General features: G+C 48.5%; 1 protein-coding gene across 1 annotated transcript in view; it reads right to left on the bottom strand.

Annotated features, from left to right (window-relative positions):
* Positions 1-2238: 2238 nt before the first annotated feature.
* Positions 2239-25500, bottom strand: part of CEL (carboxyl ester lipase) — a 42200-nt gene continuing 18938 nt past the window's right edge. Inside the window, exons 5-11 of the mRNA XM_069612140.1 lie at positions 23575-23705; positions 23198-23305; positions 14336-14453; positions 12660-12846; positions 11191-11394; positions 6281-6478; positions 2239-2475 (exon numbers count right to left, since the gene is read on the bottom strand). Of these exons, the coding sequence (XP_069468241.1) occupies positions 2283-2475; positions 6281-6478; positions 11191-11394; positions 12660-12846; positions 14336-14453; positions 23198-23305; positions 23575-23705 (1139 nt within the window). The 3' untranslated portion in view covers positions 2239-2282. The remainder of the gene's footprint in view (positions 2476-6280; positions 6479-11190; positions 11395-12659; positions 12847-14335; positions 14454-23197; positions 23306-23574; positions 23706-25500) is intronic.

The following is a 25500-nucleotide window of genomic DNA, read 5'->3' as shown; positions in this document are numbered from 1 at the left end:
AGCTGCTCCAGATGTGTGACACACTCTCTCACACACCCCTGCCGCTGAAATCCCATCCTTTTATAAAGAACCCTGGCTCTTCCTGTGTGGGAGTTCCTGGTTTGTACTTTTAGAATGCCTGGGCTTCTGCACGTTGCAACCACACTGTGTAATATACCCAAAGGTAGTGGCGGTATTTCTAGTTTTGGGGTTTATTTCCATGTTTCTAATATAACTGAAGGGCCACCCCCACCCAAAAAGTGATGTGCCCTCAGCAATCAGCAGGGGGCGTGGCATGCATGGCCCCAGAGCTGGACTGCATGTGTTGCAGCCCAGCACTGATACGATCTGTGGACTTTAGCAATTATTTTGGGTGCAATCCCCATATTAGGTGCAGGCCAATATTCTGGTGTTGGGGGTGGGTAGAAGATGAATGAATGCAACCCTCAGATTAGAACCTGTGGCCGAGAGCCTGGCACCAGAGCTTGGGAGCAGTACTGTTCAGGACACTGATCGTGTAAAGCACTGTACAGGCTGCATAATGCGGACCCCAAACTCTGGATAACTTTGGTGACCTGCTGCAGTGGAACTTTCATGGTGTAATACTCCTCTCCTCCTTAGCCAAGAGCCCATATTTTGCCTGGTGGACCCCGAATCTGCTTGCCAGTTAGTTTAAGAAGCAGCCACACTGTAAAAGGAGGTAGGGCAATCTTGGAACTGAGATCACTGACATTGGCCCTCATTATAAGTTGCTGGTAGGATGGGAACACTGAAGCACCAGTACTGTTGGTAACGGTGCCGGTGCTTCAGTGAATTATCTGCCTGTTGAAGCCAGAACTAGTTCACAGCCCCTACTGGCAGACTCGGAGTGAGCCGTTCAACCGGTAACTTATTTCCGGACTGGCTCACTCGTAATGAGGGCCATTGCTCTGCCAGGAAAAACATCAGTGTCGAAAATATGTATGAGTGTATGAATCTAAAGTCTGTGCCCTGTGCCGTCCTCAAGAATATACGCCGGCAGGGAGAGACACAGAATTGTGTTCTCTCACTCTCCAGTATCTTCCCTGGTTCTAGAGACCCAAAGGAACCACTCCCTGTGCTGGACCATAGCTGCTGCCTGCATTCCTTGCAACCACCCTGTGCACTGTGGACAAACCGAACTACCCACACTGAGCTATCAAGTCCACTACGCAGCACATGGGCCTGATGCCCTACCGATGCCCTACCCATCCTGACCACAGGCAGAGCCCCAAAACCCAAGGGCTCTGACCACCCACTGCGAATATAAATACCCCTAGCTGAACATAGCCCTTTATTGCCTGTGCTGCTTACTATGTTACCTAGTATCTGGTGCCACCCCAACACTCCCCTTGAAAGCTAGTCCCTGAGTGCTTATCCACGTCTCCCAGGGGTGTCCAAAGGAAGGACCAGAGCCCCTCTTGCTTATTTGAGACGGTTTATGGTCAAAGTTTCGAGTCAAAAGATTAGAAACACAAAAGGTTCGAAACAAAAGTTTCGAAAACAAAAGGCTCAACATACTATTTTTAACATGCAAAAGTGCATTTCTTTCTAAACCAATCCGTCGACAATAGTCATGGATTGGTTTCAATTGAAATGCACTTTTACATGTTAAAAGTAGCATTTCAATGCTGATTTGTTTGTAACATTGAAACAAACGTTACATGGAGCTGTCCAGCGCTGAAATTACAGGACTGGACAGCTCCATACATCATTTCAAAGTTATTTGTGTATATTGGCATTCAAATGCCTTTTTTTAACTTTGAAACGTTACATGGAGCTGTCCAGTCCTGTAATTTCAGCACTGGACAGCTCCATCTAACATTTAAGGTTTTGGTGAATATTGAGGGGGGGGAGTTCCCCCCCAGCACTCCCAACCCCCACGCCACCCTCCCACCCCCAACCCTAACCCAAATCCCAACCCTAACCCTAACCCAAGTTTCGAAAGGCAAACTTTCGATTTTTTTTCGAATAAATTGTCATTCGAAACTTTCGTATTTCGAAAAAAAAGATTCAAAGTTTGCCTTTCAAAACTTTTGTATTCGAAAAAATGACTGCACACCATTTGAGACACAGAGCTCAGCCCCTGCATTGAGGTGGCGCGACTAGTTGTCGGGGTTGCCCCAATATGCTTCAGGGCCTGGAGCAAAAGTCACATGTGTCACCTCCCATCCGCTTGGTGCATCACGGGAAGGATATATGTGGCCATGCAGGAGAAGGGGCAGACACGAAGACGAGAGGTTTGGTCTCTTGACTACTTTTATTTAGACATAGCATCTTATACATCAGGGTTGAGGGTTCGTCGAGGTGCTGGGGAGGTTCTGGTAGGACTGCGCCCAGAAGCGCACAAAGTTGCCCCTCAAGTTCTGCTTCATGGACTGGAAGTTGATCTTGTGGGTGATTTCCAGGTACTGCCCATTGTTGCTTGAGTACAGGAGCCAGGGGGTCGGGACGCTGGAATCTCCTTTGTTGGGGTCGCTGTGGGAGTAAAGAAAAACAGAGCCGTGATTGGTCGGAAAGGCAAGGGCGTGTATCCACCGCAGATGCATTTGGCGGACTAAAGTTACGCAACAGTGCCTGGAGGTCTGATGAAAGAGGCACATTTGTACTTGACGCCGCAAAGGAAGATGGAAGCTCGCTAGAATAATGCGCTGATATATAAAAATGAATGGCTATAAGGGTTTAGTATATGGGAAATTAGCTCCACCCCCTGCACGTAGCATGTATATGGGAACTTGGCTTCACCCCTTGCACTTAGCATGTATATGGGAACTTAGCTCCACCCCTTGCACTTAGCATGTTTATGGGAACTTAGCTCCACCCCTTGCACTTAGCATGTATATGGGAACTTAGCTCCACCCCCTACACTTAGCATGTATATGGGAATTTGGCTCCTCCCCTTGCACTTAGCATTTATATGGGAACTTAGCTCCACCCCTTGCACTTAGCATGTATATGGGAACGTGGCTCCTCCCCTTGCACTAAGCATGTATATGGGAACTTGGCTCCTTCCCTTGCACTTAGCATGTATATGGGAAATTAGCTCCACCCCCTGCACTTAGCATGTATATGGGAACTTGGCTCCACCCCTTGCACTTAGCATGTATATGGGAAATTAGCTCCACCCCTTGCACTTAGCATGTATATGGGGACTTGGCTCCACCCCTTGCACGTAGCATGTATATGGGAAATTAGCTCCACCCCTTGCACTTAGCATGTATATGGGAACTTAGCTCCACCCCTTGCACTTAGCATGCATATGGGAACTTAGCTCCACCCCTTGCACTTAGCATGTATATGGGAACGTGGCTCCTCCCCTTGCACTTAGCATGCATATGGAAACTTAGCTCCTCCCTTTGCACTTAGCATGTATATGGGAACTTAGCTCCATCTCTTGCACTTAGCATGTATATGGGAACTTAGTTCCACCCCTTGCATTTAGCATGTATATGGGAACTTGGCTCCTCCCCTTGCACTTAGCATGTATATGGGAACTTGGCTCCACCCCCTGCACTTAGCATGTATGTGGGAACTTGGCTCCACCCCCTGCACTTAGCATGTATATGGGAACCTAGCTCCACCCCCTGCACTTAGCATGTATATGGGATCTTAGCTCCACCCCCTGCACTTAGCATGTTTATGGGAACTTGGCTCCACCCCCTGCACTTAGCATGTACATGGGAACCTAGCTCCGTCCCCTGCACTTAGCATGTATATGGGAACTTGGCTCCACCTCTGCACTTAGCATGTATATTGGATCTTGGCTCCACCCCTTGCACTTAGCATGTATATGGGAATTTAGCTCCACCCCCTGCACCCAGCATGTATATGGGAACTTAGCTGCTTCCCTTGCACTTAGCATGTATATGGTTACTTGGCTCCACCCCCTGCACTTAGCATGTATGTGGGAACTTGGCTCCACCCCCTACACTTAGCATGTATATGGGAACTTGGCTCCACCCACTACACTTAGCATGTATATGGGAACTTAGCTTCACCCCTTGCACTTAGCATGTATATAGGAACTTGGCTCCACCCCCTGCACTTAGCATGTATATGGGAACTTGGCTCCACCCCCTGCACTTAGCATGTATATGGGAACTTGGCTCCACCCCCTACACTTAGCATGTATATGGGAATTTAGCTCCACCCCCGGCACTTAGCATGTATATGGGAACTTGGCTCCACCCCCTGCACTTAGCATGTATATGGGAATTTAGCTCCACCCCCTGCACTTAGCATGTATATGGGAACTTGGCTCCACCCCCTGCACTTAGCATGTATATGGGAACTTGGCTCCACCCCCTACACTTAGCATGTATATGGGAATTTAGCTCCACCCCCGGCACTTAGCATGTATATGGGAACTTGGCTCCACCCCCTGCACTTAGCATGTATATGGGAATTTAGCTCCACCCCCTGCACTTAGCATGTATATGGGAACTTGGCTCCACCCCCTGCACTTAGCATGTATATGGGAACTTGGCTCCACCCCCTACACTTAGCATGTATATGGGAATTTAGCTCCACCCCCGGCACTTAGCATGTATATGGGAACTTGGCTCCACCCCCTGCACTTAGCATGTATATGGGAATTTAGCTCCACCCCCTGCACTTAGCATGTATATGGGAATTTAGCTCCACCCCCTGCACTTAGCATGTATATGGGAACTTGGCTCCACTCCCTGCACTTATCATGTATATGGGAACTTGGCCCCACCCCTTGCACTTGGCATATATAGCAGGGTGATATTGTATGTAAATATGTGCTCTGTAAAGCGCTTTGGATTAAGGCGCTATATAAGTAACACATCATTATCATTATCATTCTATGGGACCTTGGCTCCACCCCATGCACTCAGCTTGTACATTACCCGTAAATATTTTTCCTGTTTTGACTTTTTATAACCTGTGCCCCTGGCCAGGATCCACGCACGAACACATAACCAAGCATCTTGGCTCTAGGGCTGTGACCCCTCCAAGGGGCTTGTGGACGGATATAGATGCAGACATCAATTTACAGAACGTGTTTTTATTTGTGGTGTCTTTTTAATTCTATTTAGATACATTTGGACATTTCCCTACAGTCCAGTGTCGACCATTGCAAACAAAGCTGATCGTTTAAAGTTCACAATTACTGATTTCTCGCCAGGTCTTTTTTTGCTAAAATCTGTTTCACAGACATAGTGTCAGTGCATATGAGGCTTTCTTTTGATGCCTGTCGTGGGAGGATAGCTCAGGGGCAACGCACTCATCTTGGATCTGGAGCAACACAGTTTCGATCCCCGGGTCCGCGCTTAGAAACCTCTGGGTATTAAGCGCTATACATAATTAATGATGGGTTCCATTTATTTGCCCCATTATCTGTTTTTTTTTTTTTCTTAAAGTACGTCAAGGCAGCTGCACACCGTGCATGTATTTAAGGTTTGTTTTTTTCTTTATCCAGTGGAAAGTAAGTTCCCCTCAAAGGCAATCGTGTTACATGCATGCACGCTCTTCCTAAACCATATAATACATAACACGCAGACACAATGATAAGGTATTGGTATTTTTGCATTTGTACTTGCAATGCACAGGTCGTGCAAGGAAGCAACAGAGTAATTTGTGTAAACTGTGTAAGCACAAGTAATTTGTGTAAACGGAGGTCGGTGGAAGGGAAGGTTACGGGTCACAATAGCTTGGATATCCCAAACTACAGGGTGGCATGTCCCTAAGAGTAGCAGGTCCTAAGTGACCCCTAGGTATTCCCTTAGGAGCAGAGCCTTGGGTTCCTGCAGGAGCTCTGGAGCAGTCCTGCTTGTGACCGGGGTGGTGTTCCAGTAGGCTGGGGCATAACACGAGAAGACCTCTTTCCTGTTGCTAGGAAACAGACTTGAGGTCCTAGGTACTTGGGATATTTGCTAGGGGCCAGGGGTGGTTACTGCACTGTCAGACCAGCGCTCAGGAATGCATAAGCTTGTGAATAGACATTTTGTAAACATTTGGTGCAGACCATCAGTTCGCATTCCATTTGTTGTGGTAAAAGCAGAAGTCCTTTAGTATGTGGTTTGGGTCTATTTGGCCTAACACATTTGACCTAATCACATTTGATCGAATTTAGTTGATCTTTTTTCCAGTATAAAATGCAGGCAGAGACCCCCTGCAGCTTCGATGTTTTTGGTCAAATGTTTTTAAGTCAATTAGGCTAATACCTTAGTATATCACTGTGTGTTCATTCAACAGCCCACTCTCTATCGGGGGTCCACAGGATGGATCGCACACTGTGGCAGTGCAAGAGTCTTACCCGGTTCTTGCGAAGTTGGTCCAGTAGGCGATCATGTATCCGGAGACGTCCCGGTCCCTGGGCCTGTAGGCTACGGGGGTGGTGAAGGGCTTGGCGTAGATGTACTGTAGATCATCCGCGTGGTCCGCCCCTGTCCAGCTTGGGTATATGGGGAAGCGTGTCGGGTGGGAGAACAGGTAACTGTAGGTCTTTCCACTCCTGCAAAAAGAGATGATGTTCACAGTCAGACCTAGGCTTCACTTCCCATCGTACACCCCTTACCTAGAGAGCAAAGTCTTGCAAGCAGCTCAGAGAGTGGTTCGGCAGAAGGAGAGCCTCGACAAACAGGCTGTTATGGGACCCAAAGATTCTTGTGTGTTTTTGTTGTACGACTGGTGTTTTGAAATGTAATTAGAGGAGAAGTAGAGCCGGCTGTCGATTGTGTCCTAGGGCTACGACTGGTTGCTGTAGATTGGTGATTGTTGAGGTGTTAGGCTTAGTACGTAGAGGGTTTGGTAGTAGAATGGTTGGGTTGGTGAGTGCAAGAAGAGGGGTCAATTTCATGAGTTGAACAGTGATGTTGTTTTCGGGAAGGATGTTGGTTCGGTGGGTGAGGCAGATCTGTGAAAGGATAAGTGGGGTGGGTACCTCCTTAAGAAATTGCATTGGTTGGTGCTATGGCTAAAGTGATTTTGTTGGTGGGAGTGTTGTGTGCTGGGTGTTACATGGATGGGGAGGAAGGATAACCTGTTTGTCTTGGAAGCAAGAGAACGCAGCGCAACATGATCCCGCGCTTAGAAACCACTCTCTGGTATTAAGCACGTTATAAAAGAGCAATTATATTTATAATTTTAGAAGACTTATAGCTGGGGGGTGCCACAGTGCACTCTTGCGTGGGAACAGTGCAAGTTGTATTGGGAATTGGAGGGTTATGTTGGTTGGTGGTAGAATCGTTTTGATGGTGGCTACGGTCAGTTTATGGAGGGAATTAATGAGTGTTATTTGACAGATCAGCGTGGAGGTGCTGGAGAAGTTTGGTTGATGACTGTACTGGAACAGTTGAAATGGTGGTCTACTGAAAACGTTGGCCTGTTTGTTATGGTTAAACATTGTCTTGGTCTGCAACAGTGTGTTGATGTGATCGAATGAGCGGTTATTCTGATGATTGACGGTCATAGAGCGTTTGTGTTGGTTAGCGTGATTACCTCATAGCTTGGCCTGATGAGTGATTTCAGAGGGTTGTCCGATGGGTGGCGAGCCTGGTGCAATGAGTGGTGCTCAAACTGTAGCTGTAGGTTGTGCAGGAACTGGATGAATGGACACGATGAGGGCATGTGGTAGAATGTTGAGCTTCTATAGAAAAGTTGTCTTGTTGGCGTATTGGTTTTGTTGGCTTGTTGGGTGGTGGTTTGTAAAGAAGTGTCATGACTATCGGATGATCAATTTCACACAAAATCCAAGTGTTGATACCTTTTATTGAACTAACTGAAAATATTCTGCAGGGATGGTTAAATGACTGACCCATTGTATGGAACCAAAGGTTGAATGCGTCATGTTTTCGGGACCCCCCTCACTTATATTTATGAGGTACGGAGCGTGCTATGTTGACCAGATGAAAAGGGATTTTTTGAAGCCCTCAAAACTATCAAACAGGGAGCAATCTTGAAAGTTTCTTCCCTTCCCTAAGGAAATGAAGACGATACTTTGATCAGCAAACTTTGAGGAAGGGGGTAGCCTCCACTTCGCCTGCTTGAAGAAAGCCCCAGGTCGGCCAGAAAGCTTGCAAAGAAAACATGTACTATTGCACATGCTGCAGTGCAAAAACCCGAGTTTAGTGACCCCTACCAGTGTTTCAGCTTGGGACTTAAAAAAAGGTGACAGGGCCATTATCTCATGACAGTGCCCTGAAGAATGGTCATTAATAGCGTTAAAACGTGTCTTGCACGATCAGAAAACACCCACTGATGCCTTCGTTTTAACATAAGCTAAATAAGCAAATTTGCTCTTGTCTGATGGACTGAGCAATGTTGGTCAGCATGGTACTGGATAGCGGGATGTCTGCTAAGCAGCAGCAGGAGAGGCTTTGAGAGTTTCATTGGCTGGGGGCCTTCATTAGATCATCTGACTCAGAGGTTTGGACCGCAGGCCCTAATCTTCAATTAGAGCCCTCACGCCCATCATTCAGACGGGCCCATGGTTGGAATACGCGCTCTACTTATCTTTACTCACTCAACTCTACATATCTTTGGAACCCCCTGCATAGAGTGTGTTGTGAGGATTGAATCACCAGAGGGGTATTATTTATGTGTCTGCAAAAAGGGCGTTGTTGTTGTAACCAGCTTAATAGCAAACATCTTGGGAAGGGCCCGAAAGATAATGTGTGCACAGGTGTGACGGGGAAGCTGCGTGAACCTCTTTACTGGGCGCCATGGCCTCTCTTTTGCAACTTAATACATTAAAATTAAAAATAAGGAGGCGGTGCCCACGTATGTTATTACTGTCTTGGTTCATGTTAGTCCCTCTCTGCCCGCCTTTCCCTACCCCACTTCCTTTGCCGGGTCATACTTCGGGTCTTCCCACATAAGGAGGCGGTGCCCACGTATGTTATTACTGTCTTGGTTCATGTTAGTCCCTCTCTGCCCGCCTTTCCCTACCCCACTTCCTTTGCCGGGTCATACTTCGGGTCTTCCCACATAAGGAGGCGGTGCCCACGTATGTTATTACTGTCTTGGTTCATGTTAGTCCCTCTCTGCCCGCCTTTCCCTACCCCACTTCCTTTGCCGGGTCATACTTCGGGTCTTCCCACATAAGGAGGCGGTGCCCACGTATGTTATTACTGTCTTGGTTCATGTTAGTCCCTCTCTGCCCGCCTTTCCCTACCCCACTTCCTTTGCCGGGTCATACTTCGGGTCTTCCCACATAAGGAGGCGGTGCCCACGTATGTTATTACTGTCTTGGTTCATGTTAGTCCCTCTCTGCCCGCCTTTCCCTACCCCACTTCCTTTGCCGGGTCATACTTCGGGTCTTCCCACATAAGGAGGCGGTGCCCACGTATGTTATTACTGTCTTGGTTCATGTTAGTCCCTCTCTGCCTGCCTTTCCCTACCCCACTTCCTTTGCCGGGTCATACTTCGGGTCTTCCCACATAAGGAGGCGGTGCCCACGTATGTTATTACTGTCTTGGTTCATGTTAGTCCCTCTCTGCCCGCCTTTCCCTACCCCACTTCCTTTGCCGGGTCATACTTCGGGTCTTCCCACATAAGGAGGCGGTGCCCACGTATGTTATTACTGTCTTGGTTCATGTTAGTCCCTCTCTGCCCGCCTTTCCCTACCCCACTTCCTTTGCCGGGTCATACTTCGGGTCTTCCCACATAAGGAGGCGGTGCCCACGTATGTTATTACTGTCTTGGTTCATGTTAGTCCCTCTCTGCCCGCCTTTCCCTACCCCACTTCCTTTGCCGGGTCATACTTCGGGTCTTCCCACATAAGGAGGCGGGCCGACTGTACAATAGGATGAGACGCTACCATTTCTATCTGTAATTTTCCATGGTTGGTGATTTGAGCGCCTTAAAGGGGAGGAGAGTGTGTAAATATGTGTCGGCACAGAACCTTGGGTAATGTGTGTTCAAGAAGCACATATCATGCACTTGTGTTGTGGAGTGCCTGGAATAGTGTGTGTGAAAATAGCATAGACAGCAATTAGATGTAGCACAGCTCTTGACTTAGGGTGCAAACAGGTTGGACAAAGCTGTACACACATGTGTGCTTTGGTGTGTTCGCAGGTACAAAAAAAGTGGAATTGTGTGTTACACAGAGTCTGCTTTAATGGGTCTAAAGGCAAGACGTCATCTGATATTTTTGATAGTGCAGAGCATGAATATGTTTGTGTTGTGTTTGTGTTGTTGTATTTTATTGTGCACATTATCCTTTACGATATCCCAAATACTGCAATGTATGTGTTGTGAAAAACAAGAGCCTTTGTGCACAGAGGTAGAAAATAATATGTGTGTGGGTGTGCACATATAAACATACGTAATAATAACATGTATTTGCACGGTGGTGTTTAGTGTGTGTGTGTGTTTGCATGTACGTGTGTTTTGAGCATTGTGTAGAGCCTGCTTTAGTGTGTGTAGTAACTGGAACATGATTACATGTGGCGCAGAGCAGGATGAGTTTTATGTGCAACTGTACACAAAGTGTTTATGTATGTATATAATAGTGCAAGTGTATGCTGTGCACATCCTTTATGTGCAACGGCACTAGGTGACATCTTGGTGTGCAGTGTATCATCTGGTGTGTGTGTGTGTGTGTACATGTTGCAATGTGCGACTGTAAACAAGGTGTGTATTATGTATATAATAGTGCAAGTGTGTGCTGTGCACATCCTTTGTGTGCAACGGCAGCAGGTGACCTCTTGGTGTATAGTGCATCACCTGCCGCGTGTGTGTGTGTGTGTGTGTGTGTGTGTGTGTGTGTGTGTGTGTGTGTGTGTGTGTGTGTGTGTGTGTGTGTGTGTGTGTGTGTGTGTGTGTGTGTGTGTGTGTGTGTGTGTGTGTGTGTGTGTGTGTGTGTGTGTGTGTGTGTGTGTGTGTGTGTGTGTGTGTGTGTGTGTGTGTGTGTGTGTGTGTGTGTGTGTGTGTGTGTGTGTGTGTGTGTGTGTGTGTGTGTGTGTGTGTGTGTGTGTGTGTGTGTGTGTGTGTGTGTGTGTGTGTGTGTGTGTGTGTGTGTGTGTGTGTGTGTGTGTGCACATGTAACAGGGCATAATTAGGTGTAGTGAAAGATCTGTGTGTGTGCATGCAGATAGCAAAGCATGAAGTAGTGTGCCATGCAGAGAACTCTTTGATACAGAAAGTGTGGGGTATGCCTGTAGCATACCTCAATGTTCAGATACTGCACGGCACAGAATCCGATCAACAGCACACAATACTTACTTGGCATTGCTGTTGTGAAGAGCCAGGGCTTTCTGGGTAGGGACCAGGAAAATGTAGTCGGTTTCGGCATCCACAATGGTCTTCTTCAGGGTCTCTTGGTCCGGCGACGCGCTCCAGCCCTCAGTGTACAAGTCATAGGCCATATTTGCGCCCTGTAGTCCCTTCTCCACGGTGAGTCCCTGGATCAGCTTGTACACGGTCTCCCTGGGAATGCACAAAATTGGCACTGTTCTTAAAAAAACACTATCCGCTCTGATGTAGTTTGGGCCTCAGGAAATCTATGAGGTCAAAGTGTATCCTGAGTGGAACCCTCCTTATCAGGGACTGAGCTCAGTCTTAGCAGTTCCTCCTCAGTTGGGTTAAAGCATGTCTGGGGTACGTGACAATATAGGGGTCTAAAGAAGGTTTACAAATGCATGTAGTTCATGGGGCGTTAGACATGTTGGCTCTCCTCTGCAGGTTATCCATCAATGCAGGTGGCGTGGGGGGCTAATACTAGCGGAAGAGCAAAGTAAGACCTAGATGCAGTGCTGGTCATTGGGCCGGCTCTCAGCGGATCCGAGATCCGGCACCAGATATGGAGCCGGATCTCGGGATCCGGTCAGAGTCAGCCGCCCATAGCCTATGAACCGCGCTGGAATAGGAAAAAAAAAAAAAAAAAAAAAAGAAAATCACACGCGACGGCAGCATTGCCTTTTACCGCCGGTTTTTGCACAATGTTCGCTACATGTACCACTGATTCCTTTCAGTTGTACATGTAGCGAGCATTGTGCATTACACACCAGTGCCAAAACCACGGTAAAAGTCAATGCTGCCGTCGCAGGCATTTTTTTCTAATTTTGTTTTTTTTACTTATTCCAGCATTGCTGGATGTCCACTATGAGCTCCGCCCCCTCTAGACCACGCCTCCTCGGGCACCGCCCCGCCCCCCACACTCCTCACCCGCCCAGGCTATTGTGTTGTGGGATCCCCCACCACATTATTTCCATTTCCACCACTGCCTGGATGGCATCTAAGTGGAGTCTATGACCAGCGTCTGCAACCTGCGGCTCTCCAGGTGTTTTGGACTGCAACTCCCATGGTCTCTCACCATTGACTATGCTGGTTAGGGCTGATGGAGCTGTAATCCACAGCAACTGGCGAGCCAAACGTTGCAGTCCCTTAATCTATGGTTTTGTGGCCGGCAGGTATGTGATCTATCTAGATGGGCCATGCAGACCTGATCATCCGTCAATGTGCATCGGAGTTAGAAGGCTGCATTATAACAAGGGTGGACCCTTTCATCCTAGGGCAAGACAAGCAGTCCGTACAATCGGAGCGAACCGGGCACAGACCTTATGCAGATTCCATACTCAAGATGGTCACACACTCATGCTTCGAAGCAGCTTCGTTGACAGTAAATTACGCCCAACCCTTGCAGGCATAGAAGGAGCCCCGTCCCTCCCCCACACTCCCCCTTTACTCCTTACTGGTTGATCTTTTGAAGGGGCTGGTTGACTTGGGACACGTCAATGCCTGCGAAGAGATGACCGTCCATGTTGTTTATGCCGGCGATGTAGTCCACGTCCGCCGCGTTACTGAAGAGATTCTCCGGCTCGTCAGGGATGAAGTCGCCATCGATGACGGGCGAATAGGCCAAGTAATGCACCAGCGGATCTGTCGGAGGAAAAGACGGGGAGTGGAGGGGTCCAAGCCCCAAAACAAATGAGAAACTAGGCTTTCTCCAGCAAATTCAGTCACACCAGCCTCGCTGGGGGACTAGATGGTACCAGGTCCCCTGGACACCAAAACGTTCCTCCTCGAACTTCATTTATAACAAGTAATTGGTATGAGATGCCTGAGTGCAATTGGTTTTATGACATTTTAAGAACACTACACTTTCCAGAATGCACCAGAGTGTTTATCGAAAGCATAGGCCTGGACTATGGAGTCTTCTGGATGCCCTTCCAGGATAACTGTATTCCATTTTACCTCTTTAGGCCACTCGTGGTGACATGGACCTTCGGTTTTGCCCATTCGCACACCCTAATAGATTATCAACCCCTTTGGCATTGTCTTGCGAAGTATAAGAATGTAATTATTCAAGGTGGTGTGGGTGTGTGACTGTTTTGTAAGTTTGGCTTATATTTAAGAGTTGGCTTCTTTTGACAAACAGTTGTGCTCGTTTTCGAATTGCTAGTGGGGCGATATTGATTTGTTTATTGATAATTTGTGAGGCGCTTTATACAACAGAATTGTGTTTGAAAGCACCACAAGGCTAAACGGGAAGGGAACAGGGGAGATAGTAACCGTGGCAAGAAACAAAAAGCAACAATAATATATATACATTTGTGGTCCTACTAGACCTTGTGGCATTGGGCCGCGCACGTGCATCGATGAGAAGTGGAGAGGAGGGGAGGGGGATGAAAAGGGGAAGCAGAGGAGTGGACCAAGTGCTGGAAGAGGGGCCAAGAGGGAAGTGCTAAGGGGAGCCAGGAGGAGCACCTCAGGCAAAGTGCTAGTACTGATCACTTCTGGCCACAGGACCAGAGAGGGCAGTGTGACAGCAAACTGAAGTAGAGCAGGCAGGGATGTGGTTTGTCTGGATGGGCAAGGCAATCCTTACCTAGCTGCAGGGTGTTTGAAAAGCTGCCCCATTTCCACTACACATCGGAGCGAATGATACTGTCTTCTGCTGTCTTTGTGGCTCTTGTTTAGTCCAAACGAGCTGGTTTTGTTTATCTAAGGAAAGTGTGCTACATCTTTGTTAGGTGTGAGATATTGTTTATGCTGCCATAGTCGATTAACAAAAGGTGTTGTGATGCAGCTTCGCCATATAGTAGTACTCAGTTGATTGATCATAGAATGCTAAAAGGAATTAGTTGCCTCTCTGGGGCATGGGTGTTCTGCATGGATGACTGCAGCATGTGCATTAATCCGCTGAGCAATGATTCAGGCTTCCAAGCGGGCCTGCTACCCACCACTGCAGGCATCCAGCAGATCTTGGGAGAGATGCCTTTCCACTGCGCATGCAAATATACCTATGTTGATTTATACCGCGCACCGCTCCCATGTGCATGGTCTCCAGGCGCTCACGTGGCTCTGTAAGAAAGTGGGTGGGATAGGTTAGTGAAGGGTGGCGAAAAGAGGCAGGGGTGTGGCTTACACTTCAGGCCGACCAGGTTCAGATGATACGCCATGGTGATGGCGCGCGGGTCTGTGATCTTCAGGCAGTTCACCATGGCATCGTTGCTGTCCACGGGGCAGCCCACTTTCTCGGCAAGCTTGTGGGGGGAGAAACAAGAGGAGTGGTTACACAATGGTCATCACTGGGCCAGGCTGCTGGTCTTCACATTATATGTTTACAAATGTATGCCGTGCTGCACGGTGCCGGTGCAGTCTGTGGGGCTCATGTCGCAAGTCCCACTGACTGTTAAAGGCGTTTAGACATTGTATGGTCTGTTTTGTCCTGTTTTGAGTGGGGGCACTGAATGGACAAATTGTGTCGGCCATGCTTTCCTGCTCCACCTCAAAACAACACATGGTTTAATGCCATCATGTATTTTCTTGATGGTGTTAAACCAATGGATTCTTACAGCATCTGTGCGGCAGCGGTGTTGCTAGGTCTGGAAAAGATCCGGGGCTACGCTAATGTCAGGGCTTGGGGTGCAGCTCCTGAGGTTCTACCTGAGGCTACAACCAAAAGACCCAGGGCTATAGCCTCCCCAATCCCCACTATGCCCCGCATAGCAACGCGTGATCCGCCTGACTAGTACACTGGGTAAAAGCATCAGGAATATACAGTAATCCATTATTAATGCCCTAAGCAACCATTAAAAGAGGGAGGCATTAACACTTTCTGCATAACGTAGTGGAAAAATAAAGCGCAAAAGTGATTTTGCCAGCGTTTTATACTTAAATCTTCCATTACGCTGTGGAAACGTTGCACAAAATTGCACACAAACCTGGTTTCCTCCAGTACAGTTACCATTTTCTTTAACAATGACTCCCTTTGTATTCTAATGGAAGATGAGCGTGCCCAAGGTTGTCAGGCTCTGGGTGCTGTAGAAATGTTCATAACACGTCTGCCAACACATTTTAGTTTTGGCTAGTAGGTGGCACTTAAGTACCTTCTATAAGCCAAAATGATTGCATTGGAGTACAGTGTGGTAGGATTTGACAGAAGAGTTTGTGGGTGTTGTTTGGCTATTTGGCCACCCAACGACAGCCCAGGGACCTACAGCAATTCCCACCACTACCTGCCCCTCCCCACCAAATATTCACCTATCTTGGATCTCTCCATCAAGCAGTCATTTCTACTTGGGCCTGCCAATGTTATTTACATGCAGTCATTTAAGATGTAATGGCTTAATGGCAGCTGTAATGTGCTACTGGTGTAATAAAAACGTCTTAACCGAGTGCTCCTTCAGCCACTAGATTGATATCTGTTCCGTGCACTGAAATCCTGTTAAAAAAAAAACAAGCACTAAGACAAGCAGCAGTGTTTGCTCGTGTACAGGCATTAGGCATTTGCCAAGCACTGCTCTCAAATGCATTAATCACACAATGCCCAGCTGTTGTTATTTTATGGCCAGGCAGTACCCAGTACCACTAAGGAAAGTGGTTAACCCATGCCTACACAAAAGCAAAAACTGTTGGCTTTGCCAGAGCTTGTTTACCATTGGGGAAAGGTGCAGAAAAGCCAGAGGAACCTACTGAAGGTGCACGAGAAAGGGAGATATCGATAGTTAATGCACTGTCTCGGGGGGGTAGCTGAGGGGCAACGCGCTCGCCTTGGAAGCAAGACCACACGGAGCAACAGAGGTTCGATCCCCGGGTCCGCGCTTAGAAACCTCTGGGTATTAAGCGCCTTATAAATAACCAATTACTTATTTAAAAGACTGGTCCCAAGGCAATTCTTCTGTTTCCATCATTCAATTGTCTTCTTCTGCATGTTCCAATATTGTGATAGCTTAGTCCTATAACACATAACACCTTGCCATTCGTTCTGTAATATCCTGTCCCTTCCTGAATACACAGATTTAGTGCGAAATTCAGGTGCATTCCTGGTGCTGTGTCTTCCAGTCTCTCTGGCACAATAGTTAAGATATCTTTCAAAATAGCCAGTGGTTGAAATACTTCAGGAAGTGAAACAACGGTAATCCCGTTCTGTAGAATAGTTAATTTATGTATTTACATTTTCAAAGTGCTCACACAGCTCGGGGGACATCAAGGCACTGTTACAGAATGTTTTTTGTTTGTCTTAGTTGCATATTTATAATGCGCTTAAATATCCAGAGGTTTCTAAGCGCAGACCCGGGGATCGAACCTGGGTTGCTTGGTGTCTTCTTGCTTCCAAGGTGAGCATGTTGCCCCTGATCTATCCCCCCGGGACAACAGTTGGATATTCAATCTACAAGTTTTGTGGCAAGTGTTTTTTTAAAGGTTTTGCTGTGCACACGTATTTTGGTTTGTTTGGGTTTTGGACATATTTAAAGTGTTAAACAGAAATGTATGTACCAGAGGGTTCAAAATGATTCCTAATTGTCGTAAGTACGTCAATCTGGCCGCTCTCGCCACTAGCATGAAAAATATCGTCCCGACAGGCCGCACATACCCCGACTGCGCACTAGCCCCCTCAGGTGGCCGGTCGGGGATCAGCAAATATATGTGCTTACCATGCATACGGAAGGAGGCGACAAGGAAGTGGGGGTCAACAGTGATTGGGTTAAGGAGAAGGGCTGGTGTGAGGTACTCTTGTAAGTGTGGGGCGTGGGATGCAGGAGGCAGGAGGCGGGAGGGGGAAACAGAACAGGAAGGGGTGCGGGCTACGAGACCTGGCATTGCAGGGGTGTCCCCTGCAGAACACAGGGCAAGCGGTACAGGAAGCAGGGCAGGGGAGAGAATGGCGGTTGCGGGGGCGTCCCCCATATTGGGGGAGGGCACAGAGGGGGCACACAGAGAAAGGATGTTTCCCCAAAGTGCTGAAGCAAGCTTGGGAAACCAGGCTTTAGTGTATATGACATTTGGCTAGGGAGACCAGACGTCCCGGTTTTGCCGAGACTGTCCGGATATTTGCGCCTCAGTCCTAAGACTTTTTTTACGTTTAAAAACCCCGTCCTGTGATTTGGGGATCAGGTGGATACCATCCCGTTTTTTGGCCCGATGTCATGATTTTTCCATAGGTTTGCCCAAAAATTGGGATGCTATCCACCTGATCCCCAAATACCAGGACGGGGTTTTTAAACGTAATAATAGTCTCAGGACCCCAGGCACTCTCCTCACTCGATCAACATGACACGGGACAGGCCACCTGCATAGACAACGCCATTGAGAGCGCAGCGTTCCCAGGTGAGCTGAAGTGGCCCCCGACCTATTCTGGGCCTGTTTATTTATTTGGGCCGTGTCCCCATGTGCCCTGTGGCCCGCGTGCGGCCTCCATTTCCCGGCCCTCCTCCCTTCCTCTTCCCCTCCCTCCGCCCGCCTCCCGGTCCTCCCTGCGTCCGTGATTGGCCCGCATGGGCCAGCACTGTATGGAGACTTCGGCCTTACCGTGGGACAACACCATTGAGAGCGCGGCATTCCCAGGTGAGCTGAAGTGGCCCCTGACCCATTCTGGGCCTTTTTATTTATTTGGGCCGTGCCCCCATGTGCCCTGTGGCCCGCGTGCGACCTCCATTTCCCGGCCCTCCTCCCTTCCTCTTCCCCTCCCTCCACCCGCCTCCCGGTCCTCCCTGCGTCCGTGATTGGCCCGCATGGGCCAGCACTGTATGGAGACTTCGGCCTTACCGTGGGACAACACCATTGAGAGCGCGGCATTCCCAGGTGAGCTGAAGTGGCCCCTGACCCATTCTGGGCCTTTTTATTTATTTGGGCCGTGCCCCCATGTGCCCTGTGGCCCGCGTGCGGCCTCCATTTCCCGGCCCTCCTCCCTTCCTCTTCCCCTCCCTCCACCCGCCTCCCGATCCTCCCTGCATACGTGATTGGTCCACATTCTGGCCTAACTGAAACCCCCAGGGCAGCCCTCTGCACGGCAGCCCCGGCGACTAAGGGCCCCAAGGCCAAGGGCGGCTCCAACATTGGCGGCTCCAAGATGTGTCTGCAGGTGTCAGCAGGGGAAGCCAATGAAGCCAGCAACTAACAGACACCAACAAAACCGTGAGTGTGGCATAGGTGGGGAGTAGAGCAATCACTCCACTCCAGAAAGCCTATGCTACTCTATCTTACCTCCAAATAACATAGACTGCCATAGTATTAGCATGTAGATAGGTAGAATAGTGAATACTAGCATGTCCACGCTTAGATAAAATTGTGAATACTAGCATGTCCACGCCTAGATAGAATTGTGAACGTTAGCATGTCCACGCTTAGATAGAATTGTGAACGTTAGCATGTCCACGCTTAGATAGAATTGTGAATACTAGCATGTCCACACCTAGATAGAAAAGTGAATACTAGCATGTCCACGCTTAGATAGAATTGTGAATACTAGCATGTCCACGCTTAGATAGAATTGTGAATATTAGCATGTCCACACCTAGATAGAATTGTGAATACTAGCATGTCCACACCTAGATAGAATTGTGAACGTTAGCATGTCCACGCTTAGATAGAATTGTGAACGTTAGCATGTCCACGCCTAGATAGAATTGTGAATATTAGCATGTCCACACCTAGATAGAATTGTGAATACTAGCATGTCCACACCTAGATATAATTGTGAATATTAGCATGTCCACACCTAGATAGAAAAGTGAATACTAGCATGTCCACACTTAGATAGAATTGTGAACATTAGCTTGCGTCGCATCTGGATGGGATTCTGAATGTTAGCATGTCCACGCATAGATAGAATTGTGAATACTAGCATGTCCACACTTAGATAGAATTGTGAACATTAGCTTGCGTCGCATCTGGATGGGATTCTGAATGTTAGCATGTCCACGCATAGATAGAATTGTGAATACTAGCATGTCCACACTTAGATAGAATTGTGAATGATAGCATGTCCACACCTAGATAGAATAGTGAACATTGGCTTGCGTCGCATCTGGATGGGATTTCGAATGTTAGCATGTCTGCCAATCAGACCCAGATCAGGACAGAGCTGCAACAGGGGAGACTACGCAAGCCGAGCGCTTCAATTCAGGAGTATGAAGTATGGACACTAGCAGGTGCGCTGGTCACGTGGATGGGGGTGAGGAGCATGCGAAGTTATTGAGGGAGCGGACGGAGGGGACAGCTAAATGCTCAAGGGGCCTCGAATGCAAAACGGGCACCTTCTGAGGCACAGGGTGCGCAAGCACCCCGTCGTGTATGATTACACAAGCCCAACTGGTCAATCCAGGATAGAGATACCAACTAACCAACACCACTAACAATGTCCTTCTCTGCATACACCTCTCAAACTCCAAACCAAACACAACCACAGACCTCCAGCACAACAAACCGCACAAACGTATCTACACTGCAACAACAAAACAAAAACACACATAGACTCGCACATCAGCACACAACGACTACCGGCCGCATACACCCCAGGCCCAGCCGACGGAACCACCGGGCTGAGGCTGCCAACAGCACATCACTGCAATCTTGCACTTTTCCAGCCTCCACCCACTAACCCACCCACCCTCCCTCTTTCAGAGCCGCCAGAGCGCCAGGGGACCACTCCGGTGGTGATAGTGCGCGGTACAAATGTCCTTTAACATTAACATAGAAGAAGGACTAGTTTCACAGCTGGAGCTGTAGTCCTACTTCCATGTCAGTGGCCTTCAAAATCTGGTCAACCTACATTTGGGAAAACATCAAAGATCCAATCTGGCAGCACTTCCCCCACTTAAGCTTCGCTCTTTCCGGGATATTCTCACCTGTGTAGAAGAGCAAGTAACCTAGGTGACGTGCATGTTATATAAGCACTTACTACACTTAAGGGGGATAGTGAGTGGTACATTTTGATATCAAAATATCTTTAACCTTAAACATTTTAACTATGTTAATTGATCCCATAAAAGTAGCGTAATTCCTACCCCAGTCTGGAAAGTCTTTTTTGTCCAGTGAAGAAATGGAAGTGGATTAATTTCTACATTGGTCCTGGGTTCTAGTATTCTCTCAGGTGCGTGCAGACTTTGTTTACTCATTGAGCTTGCAGGTGGAAGCCTTGCTTCCCCTGGAAGCAAGAAGAAGCAGTGCGACACAGGTTCGATCCCCGGGTCTGTGCTTAGAAACCTCTGGGTGTTAAGTGCATTATAAATAACTGATTATCAAATTATAATTATAATAAAGCCGATGCAAGTGAACCGGAAGGCCATTTCACAAGTATTTTTCTCCTGCTGAATGTTACAACTGAACAGGTGTTTCATCAGCATAGCCACTGATTTTGATTTCTGCTTAATTTAAGGAAAGTCCTTTAGCCCCAGATGTTTATGAGCTTTGCTCTGGGAAAGGTTTGATGTGAAAGGCAGGCGAGGAAGGGACGTGGGCGCCTTCCAGGTGGACGCTCATAATTGTTTGAAATTCATCGGAATTTTTCTGATGAACAGAAACGGTTGTCTGTGGGGTCTTATTTGAAACCTAGGTTTTTTTGATTAACCCACTGAAAACGTTGAACGCACCAGGTGCTTTCCACAAGAAATCCCAACACACCTAGTCAAGGCTTTCTCTGCTCCGGCCCTCATCACGGAAGGTGGGATCTTTCCCCTTTTCCCCAAATCAATCGCTGTTATTAATCCATTCATGAGCTGGGAGACGTCTTGTGCCAGCATACACCGCTGCTATTCTGGGCACCATTGCAGACATTAATCAGTCCCCATTAAATAGTGATTTAGGGCGGTAAGAAGGACAGGTTTTGTGATGGGTTCGGAGGCGTTAGCCGAACAGTATTTGCTTAGATTCAATCACATTTGAAATATGTTTTCTATAAAGGGTTAAATCCATTCTGATTGGATGAGGTCATATAGGCTGCACACTTCACACTGTTTAATTCATATTGTCAGTATATGTCTTTCACTGCCAACTCCCAGTCGATATTAACCGTTATTAGAGTAGCAATTATAGTTGCTCCCCCACTTCCAGGCAGCTACACAGGTTGAGAGGGCAGGAGCCCTTCTCCCTCGTGTGCCCCAGCGGACATCCCTCTACAGGCGAGACCACAGCCACGACGACTGTAGCTTCTGCACTGATCCACCTGGATACACACTTGCAGCCCCAGCAGCCCGTGCCATCTGATTTACCAAGCAGATTTGAGCTGATCTGCTCACTCCTCACGCACCTGCAAGCACCCGAATGCCCCCGATCGAAGGCCGCGTTGTTGCCTGACCTTCTAAAATGACCGGCGCAACGCGGCATGAGAGCGAGGCTCTCGGTTGCTAAGCAACCAGAATCAACATCTTCAGGACCGCCCCACCGGCAGGCGGAAGCTGGCGGCGGAACAAGGCCAGGATAAAGGCCATCGCCCCCTGTTTGCCCCTGTTCTCTCCGGTACGCGACTTGACTACATTCTGTCAGCGAAATGTCCTACCCCAGCATACTACTCATAGCTGATCCTGAGCGCCAATACCAAGTTGAGCGCCCACGCGTATATCAGCCATCCCTAGACACCAAGCATAAGCACCTACTATCGTGCTGCTATTCCATATTGCAACCCAGCATCCCTGCCTCCTTATCCTACAGCAATGGCCATATAGGCACCAGGACTTCCTACCACCCCAACAAAATATCCAGCATGACCTATCAGCCGAAGACTCACAAGGAGACACACTATGCTCGCTCTCCCCCACCCCCCCCCTACCAGTACCGCGGCAACCAGAGCCCCAGTCCTGCTGAGCACTACCTCAGAAGTCGCTCCCACAAAAGTAAGTCAAACCCATGACGCGACTGCTCATCCTGTAATGCCACCCAATATTATTGTATGCACTGCTGATACTACCACATTTTACCCCAATGTTGATATTTGTCCCACTACCAGCAAACCTAGCCATCCCCATGATATTACGAATGTTGCTCATCCTGCACACACTCCTTCTGTCGCACGCACCATACAGCAACCCAGTAATAAGGCCAGCACTGCAGCCAGCAAACACCAAGACCCCAATACTACCTAGGCCGCGCAGATCCCCGCTGCCATCTCCAAAACCAGGAATCCACCCAACAGCACACACCTTAAATGCTCACTGATTAACGCGCGCTCCATTAATGCACATGCCCTAGACATCCACCACCTCATATCTACACAAGACCGTGATATCCTCATGATAACTGAATCATGGCTTAATGAAGCCTCAGGCCCTGCACTACCTCTAGCCCTACCACCAGGATATGTTAATGTTAATGTTAAAGGATATTTGTACCACGCACCATCAAAACCGGAGTGGTCCCCTGGCGCTCTGGCGGCTCTGAAAAAGGGAAAGGTGGGGGTGACCTAGTGGGAATAAGCTGGAAAAGTGCAAGAGAGCAGTGATGTCCTGTTGGCGGCCTCAGCCCGGTGGGTCCGTTGGCTGGGCTTGGGGTGTTTTACGGTCGGTAGTCGTCATGTGCTGTTGTGCGAGTCTATGTTTGGTTTGTTTTGTTGTTGCGGTGTAGTGAAGTTTGTGCAGATTATTGTGTAGTAGGCTTGTGTTTGTGTTTGGTTGGAGTTTGAGAGGTGTATGCAGAGGGGTGAAATTGTTAGTGGATCGGTCAACTACTGAGTGTTTAGGTGACAATTTCACACTGCTCTTTATGAACTAGAGCTGGACTCGTAATCAGACATAAACAGCAAATCGCTGGACCCGATACCACCCCACCCCCAGGAGACGTCTATTGCAAACTAGGCACTTTTTTGCCACCTGTGGCACTACATATGTAGTGTTTCATGTTGTCAGGTCTCACAGTCTTCTCAGGAGGCAGTGAGGCAGCACAGCTGTGCTTTGAGCACAATAAATAAACAGGAAGCGGTGCTGTGGCCCTTACGCTGCCTGCATGGCCCTGGAGGCAGAGTACTAAGGCCTCTCCTGTGTGCCAGCGTGGATGTCTGTGATGTGGCCCTTACCTTCTTGGCCCAGAAGACGGGGTCTCTCTGGATGGCCCAGGGGCACAGGCCGACGCCGCTCTGGCTGATGGCTCGCTTGATCTTCCCCACGTTGTATGGCGTCAGCGTCTGCAACGTTCAAAGATGGCGGCGGGTTAAGCAGCAGACTCTGCTGAGACACTCCAAACATTGAAAATATGCACAAGAAGACTTCTCAGGATCAACCTTGGATGAATACCTGTGACTGTAGCTCTGCTGTGATCATGGCCACCCTTAGTTATCCAGACTGTGCCACACTCTAGCCTTATTCAGAAGGTGGTGGGTGGCAGCGCGGCTCCAGGGTTATGCCAGCCTGATGTGCCCTGTGCCTAATGCAAAGGAATACGCTGGTTTCTTACCTGCAAGGAGACACTGGCGGCCCCGGCAGACTCCCCAAAGATGGTGATGTTATCTGGATCACCCCCAAAGGAGGCAATGTTTCGCTTCACCCAGGAAATGGCCATGTGCTGATCCCATAGACCGTAATTACCTGAAGGCAAACACAGGCATTTTAGGATCCAACATGTTACTGACTCTGCCCCAGCCCCACCCGATGTTAAAAGGCACCTCTGCCCATTCCCTAAATATATTCCTTGTGTGGTAGAGGCTGAAATCCATAAATGCTGAGACGAATGCAGCACAGCTGGGAATCTCTTTTCAGCCACCATCTGGCCGGTCATTAATGAGCTCAGGCCACGCCCAGTAACATCACCCCCCAGACTCCTAAAAGTTATGAATACATCTTAACCCCCACCCAGGTTTCATCACCGAGTCCTGCAAAGAGTGGGCTGCCTGGGCCCCTTTTAATTGAGCCACCCCCACTCTGCAACACCTCATGCCTTAAATCACCCCCCAAAGCAGCTTCATCGCCCACCCCCTCACTGCATATACCATCCTGGAGAATATTGGGACAGCCCAACTACAAGCCCACCTCAATCTATGTGACCCACCAGAGCCAGGTTCTAGCCCCACCCATGGAGCTGCGACTGCCAAGCTCAGGATCTGTGGCTTTGCACTTGACACACCTCCCAGAAGTACTCTACCAAAGCACTATGTCTGACACACTAGATCACATGATCCGGCTCCACCTCTTTAGTGTCAGACTCCTCGCTCCTCTACTTCCCCATGCAGGTAATTGCACTCAGCAAAGTAAACTAGGGCGGTTCCTGTCTAACTGCCCCCAGATAACACATTGTTTTGCAAGTGTCCCCCCTAACTTGCGCTCTTGTCCTGTCCTTCCTCTAAAGCAGGGTTGTCCAACTCCGGGCCTCGAGAGCTAGAATCCTGATGGGTTCTCAGGATATCCCTCATTAATATTCATTGGGAAAAATGTGCATACATTTAGTTTAATTGTATGCAAATTTTGATCATGAATATTAAAGAGGGGTATCCTGAAAACCTGGCATGGATCCAGCCATCGAGGTCTGGAGTTGGGCAACCCTGCTCTAAAGCATTAGTAAGCACAACCCTGACTAATTACACACAGCTTTAGCATTTCATCACTAACTGCACCATCAAGACTCTACGACCGCCTTCAAAGCATGGATGGTCACGCGCTTCATCGCATCCAATGGACCCAAACCAGAAATGAGGTTTCTCAACCCCAAAGCCACCACGAGACCATTCACTGCCTTTTCTCCATCGCCCAACTGAGGAGACACTCAAGAGTCATCATGAAAAAGCCCAGGCTCACGCGTAAGTCTAATAGTATACTTGAGGTCCAGCAGCGTGAGTAATCGCGTCTTCTCTGCCCCCTCTCTGTGGACGCGTCAGTGGTACTCCGCTCCACGAAGTCTCTTTACCTAAGTCTGCCGGAATGTCAATACTCCAACCATGAAGGTGCCCAGGGCACTAAAACCCAGAAACTCACGGACCCAATCAACAACACCCATAACAACACGAGCACATGAGTGGACCTTAAGGTCATCTGTCCAGCCCCCCAATTCCTCCATGGAAAGGTCTTTGTGCAGAAGTAAGACTGAACACTACACCACAGGACGATCGACTCACCCCGTTCACTCAAAGGCTCACCACATCTGCAGAACCCACTGCACATCCAAGGGTGAGCACCATTATGCAAAGCGGGCACCCTCATCTGGAACACGCTCCCCGCGGACCTCCACTGCAAGATGATCCACTCTGGGCCCAGAAGCCAATGTCTTACCCCTGTATCACTACCACCTTAGCCAGGGCACACCCAGGGCAGGAGGTTCACTTCAAGGAAAAGTGCCATGCAAGTCTTCTCATTGATTCGTTCATGCACACCCAACAATCAGCCACAGGAA

The sequence above is a fragment of the Ambystoma mexicanum genome, chromosome 8, assembly GCF_040938575.1.
Source record: "Ambystoma mexicanum isolate Mex_15411 chromosome 8, UKY_AmexF1_1, whole genome shotgun sequence".
Classification (NCBI taxonomy): domain Eukaryota; kingdom Metazoa; phylum Chordata; class Amphibia; order Caudata; family Ambystomatidae; genus Ambystoma; species Ambystoma mexicanum.
The sequence above is the reverse complement of the archived record's forward strand: the minus strand, read 5'-3'. Positions and strand labels throughout refer to the sequence as shown.